This window comes from Uloborus diversus, chromosome 6, assembly GCF_026930045.1.
Source record: "Uloborus diversus isolate 005 chromosome 6, Udiv.v.3.1, whole genome shotgun sequence".
NCBI lineage: Eukaryota > Metazoa > Arthropoda > Arachnida > Araneae > Uloboridae > Uloborus > Uloborus diversus.
The window spans coordinates 170,600,392-170,606,391 of NC_072736.1; the positions used below are offsets into that span (position 1 = coordinate 170,600,392).

The 6,000-nt window shown below is 34.2% G+C and overlaps 1 protein-coding gene across 1 annotated transcript in view; it reads right to left on the reverse strand.

The window, feature by feature from the left end:
• The window catches only part of LOC129224600 (alpha-tocopherol transfer protein-like), a 55,162-nt gene extending 49,569 nt beyond the window's left edge, over positions 1-5,593 (reverse strand). Inside the window, exon 1 of the mRNA XM_054859085.1 lies at positions 5,469-5,593. Coding sequence (XP_054715060.1) covers positions 5,469-5,508 — 40 coding nt within the window. The 5' untranslated portion in view covers positions 5,509-5,593. The remainder of the gene's footprint in view (positions 1-5,468) is intronic.
• Positions 5,594-6,000: the final 407 nt, after the last annotated feature.

Here is a 6,000-nt window from a genome sequence, read left to right on the forward strand (position 1 = left end):
ATGAAAGCGCACCGGTTAAAGTATTTTTTTAAAAATATTAAAACTTGAACTAATTGTTTAAAAAATGGTTTGATCCTATGTTTTTAAGCATGCACTTTCATAAAAAATACTTTTGAAATTTTGGAAACGACCCCATTGTTAATATTATGTCAATTTTTTTTTTGATTTATTGTGGTTATTCAAAGAGAAACGAAACTTTAGCCATTTAGAAGTCATGCCTGAAAGAATACAGAAATGATATAAGATAAATGGCATCGCGTGCTGTTGATATGGAGCAATTAATTATCTAATAACGAGGAATTATTTGCTTTCTCAACTATCATGACTTAAAAAAAAAAATGCATAGAGGAAGTAATTACCTTCATTTTCCTTTTGTTAATAGTAAGCATTATCAGTTGAAATACAAATTGAATTCTGAGCAAATTGTCACGATTATCCTAGTCCTACGGTCAGTAGCGTACATGGACTTCCATGCGCATCCCCCCCCCCCCTGACGAAAGATTTATAAGCGCGCATAAGGATTTATTTTTAAAATTTTAATGTGGTGGTATTTTTGAGAGCGTGCGCCATCATACCTCATACGCCCCCGCGCGTCAGGGTTGGAGGGGGGGGGGGGGGTTTGTACGCCACTGCCTGCGTCCCTACGTTGTGCATTTTAATGCACAGCGTAGCAGGTCAAAAACACTGGCTTTTGGTAGAGGAAACTTTAGAATGGAAAAAAATATAACAAAAAATAAAAATATATAATTAAAAGATTCTCCCGCTACAATCTAGTTGTTACAAATACTTTTGCACTGATAGGGATGATTTTATGATTTCCCTTAAATATGCTCTGGAGTTTTCAGGGTCATGTATGCCAATTAACAAATTTTAATTTTCAAGCATTCCCTCTGAAAGTCCAGGGTTCGCACAATGTCAAGCCACGCCCCATTTTGTGAGGCCTCTTACAACCAATGTACCAAAAGGATGAGCTTGCTTTAAAAAAAAAAAAAAAAAAAAAAAAAAAAAAAAAAACGATTTATTATATGGAAAACATTTTAATGTGATTATTGGTGGAAGAGTCCTTACAAATTGGGGCGCTCTTAAGAGTGTGCGCGCCTTGGATTTTTGAAACTAATTTTTTAAAGATTTAAGGAGGAAGTGTTTCGATGTTGTTGTTGTTGTTGCTGGTGGTGTTGATGCTTAGAGCAAGCAATAGTAAATGAAGGGAGATAGTCCAATCATTGGCTAAGCAAAAGCTTGGGCAAAGAGCTCAAGTCACGTGACTCAACAACGACGAATGGTTGACACGCTTTTCGTGAAACTAGCGAAGGAAACCTGATTTCTTCCAATGCTTTTCTTTAAAAGCGATCACGTGACTTGGAGTCTTTCCTTTCACGAATGAAAGACTTCACTCTCTCCATTTTATCTCTTCTCAATGTGTTGACGCTGTTGATCGATATCAACAACATTTACAATCTCTGAAAACTCTCCGTGAAATCTATGAAAAATTTTCAAACAAAAACATGAAATCATCAGATTTAACATTTAGCCCAAAATTATTCAAATGCAGCAGCGATTGATTCATCACAAAATTTTCTACTTAAATATAGCAACTAGTTTGGCGCTGAAGAAGTATTTTATGAAAAAAACAATTCCTCAAATCTCATCAATTTCAACATTTACAAAGAGACCTTACGGTCTCGGAAATTCAGATCAGGATGAAATTCAGTACATTAGTGATACCCCTTGAGAGTGTCCACACTGTAAAATAAGGAAGCGCACTAGCCCGAACTAGAGCCCCTTGAAAAGGACAGGCTGACTAATCCGACATTTTGGTTCCGAGGCAAAATTGGATCCAACCTCGTTTCTAGTATTTATAAATACGTTATAATATTCACTGGTTGCTATGTCGTAAAACAATTGATGATAAGTTGAGTAAAATGTCACTTAAAGCGAATTTAACAAGAAGTTCCGTCTAGAACTATACGAACCTACTTTCCCGTATACCCATACTACTTTCTAGTACCTGATCGATATTCTCAAAAATAGCTAAAATCGCAAATTGTTTCAAACATATTTTTGCTAATTTCTAGGAATAAAGTATTCCTCACACATCTAAAAAAATTAGATGCGTAAAAAAAAAGCAGCACCTTTTAAACAAAGCAGCTAATACACTTTTCCCCCTTTAAAAAAAAAAATTCTTTAAGAGCTTTCAAAACGAAAAAATAATAATTAAAATTAATAAGCTTATTAAAATAAATACATCATATCAAAAAAAAATCGTTTCTTTTTCCCCTGTTGTCAAAAATAATTTTATAAATGAATTAATGCACTTACCAAAAAAAAAAACAATAAAATGTCAACTTAAAAAAATACTTTTCATTGTCAAAAAAAAAAAAAAAAAAAAATTGTCTGCGCATATCGTTATGTAGAAACATAAAGGACTTCGAGTTTATTCGCCGAAAACTGAATACCTTAATTAAAAACTTTAGCGTGAAAATAAAAACAAATCATATCAACAATAATTATTTCAGTGAAAACCATAGCTGCGGAGTCGGAGGCGGAGTCAATCTCATTTTGGGATAAAGGATTCAGAGACGAATATCCAAGAATTGGAGTCAGTCATTTGTCCTCCGTGTATAAATTTTTGTCAAAGCTACGAAGTCGGGGAGTCGGAGTTCGATTAATTGTCGGGCACAGGAGTCGGAGTCGGAGTCTGGAGTTTGGCGTCAAGAGCTATTTCCAACAAAATTTGTTTGAAATAAATCCGCCTTCAACTACGGAATCTATACATTGACTTTCAGTTTCCCCGTAGGCGCTAATGTTAAGTTTTTTTGAACTGTTCAAAATTGAACAAAAAATAGTTCAAATCAAAAAGTGAAATATGGGAATGAGGTGTCCTTGCCGAGATCTTTCGAACAAAAAAAAGTTTGTTCGAATCGGATTATTCATTCAAAAGTTATTAGGGGGGGGGGGACAGACCGACAGACAGACCGACACATTTTTCCCCATCTCAATACCCTACTTTCCAATTTTTAATTTTTTGATATTTATTTAATTATTTTATTTATTTTTGATTTTTTTTTGTTTTTCGCGACATTTTAAAGATGCATTAAGCCTTCTTTCATGCTTTTTTCTTCTTTTACTGACTTTTACTGGGAAAGTAGGCTAAAAAGGTAACTTAGTTCACTAATTCAACAAAAATGCATCGGGAAATGTTTGCTGTAATAAACCTTATTTTCACACATTATTTGTTGTTGATTTGTATGAATTAAATCGTCTTTATCTACAGAAGAAAATAACCAAACATCAATCAGGCAACACATCTAAAGCTTATATACCAGTTTTCTGCAATAAGATTTTTGTAAAAATACTGTTTTTTTTTGCCTGACAATTTTGGAACCAAAATGTCAGATAAGTCAGCTCCCCATATATAGGAGCCTTAGCCAGAACATTCCGAGAAAAACAGCCTCTAAAGTTTTACACGCAGCTTATATACTAGTAGAGATTTTTCCCTTGCCGCAGTTCGGTGGCTATGTGGTCAGCGTACTGGATTACCATGCAATCCATCCCGGGTTCAACACCTCTGGAAGAATTCTTTTCCGCATCAAAATGTACCTCACTTGTTGAACCTTGCGACGTCTTATTTTTATAGATAGGTAAAGAATCTAATGTAGCGTATACAAAATTTTACGTATCTCAAATACAAATACAAATGTAACGACCAGCAACAGGTTCTTGGCTCAGCTAGGTTTGTCCTAGTCAATTTATTAGTTCTCAATTAAGATCAAATGGCCCTTTTAAAGCTATCCACCCTCTAGCTCATTACCACCTCTCCTGGTAAGCTGTTCCAAGTGCCCACAACCCTACTAAAGTAGTAGCTTTTCCTTATTTCCAGGTTAGCCTGAGATTTGAATAGCTTAAAACAATGACCCTTCGTCCTGCTTTCGGTGCAAAAATTTAATCCATTAACGTCATTCATTTTGATAAATTTAAACAACGGAATCATGTCCCCTCTGATCCTCCTTTGCTCCAGGGTATATATATTAAGCCTATTAAGTCTGGTATCATAATCTAAATCTGAAAATCCCCTTACTAGTCTAGTTACCCTTCTTTGAACCCTTTCCAATACACAAATATCTTTCTTCAGATAAGGCGACCAATAAGGATAATATCGTTGAAAGTAATAAAAAAATAAATACCTATCATCGCTAATCTTCTTTACTAATAATAAAGCAGAAAGTCTCTCTGTCCGGAGGATGTCTGGATGTCTGTAGGATGTTTGTAGGATGTCTGTGACGCGCATAGCGCCTAAACCGTTCGGCCGATTTTCATGAAATTTGGCACAAAGTTAGTATGTAGCATGGGGGTGTGCACCTCGAAGCGATTTTTCGAAAATTCGATGTGGTTCTTTTTTTATTCAAATTTTAAGAAAAAAAACTATCATAAATTACGAAATTATCATAACGTGGAATCGTAACATGGGCACAAGCCAATTGGCGAGATACGAAATTATCATAACGTGGAACTGTAACGTCGGTACAAGCCAATTGGCGAGAAAATTCACCATACATTATTTGTAAATATACAAGCGAACCAAAAGACCTTTAATTTTTCTATTACGGGCGAAGCCGTGTGGGTGCCACTAGTTTTTAATAAAATGATTCGGTATATTTCCAAACTTTCTGACAAAAGAGAAATTTTCATGAATGTTAATAAGCTACGTTTTCCTATGAATGTTTTACAAAAAGGTTTCTTCTGTAAACAATCTTCCTTTATACATTGTGCAAGATGTCAAAACAGATTCGTTTTCCGTGCTTTTATGATAATTATCATTCTGGTGTATGTTTATAAGTAACTGATGAATAAAAACTATATTTTTAAATTTTTTACATAAATTTACAAGTGCTACCCTAATTTTGTTGCCGTGGTAATTCAAATTATAATTTATAATCGATTGAATTTATCCCTATTTTCTCGATTACAAATACATTACCTATTTATATAAATAAAGTATTATCTTCAATTCAAATTTCAATTAGCTGTAACGGTCGCTTTATAAATGTATATAAAAAATTCTTTGAGAGGTATAGAACCCGGATCGACAGAAGGGGAATGCAGCTCGATGACCACACTGCCACAAGAGCTGTTGCTGGTTAATAATCTTTACTAGTATAACGTATATAGAATGCGCGTAAAACTTAAGAGGCTGTCTTCTCGGAACTTTCTGGTTAGTGCGCTTTATTACTTTACTGAGTGGATACTCTCAAGGGGTACTACTAATCTGCTGAATTTCATCTCGATCTGAATTTCCGAGATCATAAGTTCTCCTTGTTAGTTCAAAATTATCCAAATGCAGTAACTAATTAGGAACAAAATTTTCGACTTAAATGTAGCAACTAGTTTGGGACTGAAGGAGTACTTCATGAAATAATCCTTCAACGTACCAGTGACTAACCAAAAAATAAAATCTATTATTCAAATACTTTTAATGAATTCTTTAAGGTGCCTCAAGCCATCACGCATAGTTTCATCATTTTCATTCAAATCCCTCCTTAATTTCTGCTTGAGTTCTTCTGGGATCTTTTCATGGCCCAAGGGTTGAAATCCTACATCTGTAAATAGATACATTTCTATGATTAATTCAGGAGTTTCGTATCAAAACTAGCCAAATCCATAATTTTTCCAAAAATATATGACATATATGCGTCCTTCGTATAACACGGTACTTCTAAAACACGGTTTCGATATTACACGGTACCAAATTTGTGATTATTATAACACGGTTTCGATAATACACGTTACGAAAATTGAATTTAATACTTCATGGTTTTGATATAGCACGAATGTTATCTTTAAAAAAGATGGACTTTCATTTTTGTTCAATACATTCTGTTAAGGAATCTAAGGACCCTTAACCTTCAAAATTTTCGATTTTCTGGAAAAAAATATATGTTATGCATGACTTAATTTTGAACAATTTGAAACCTTATTTACTACCATACGCGAAACACTTTT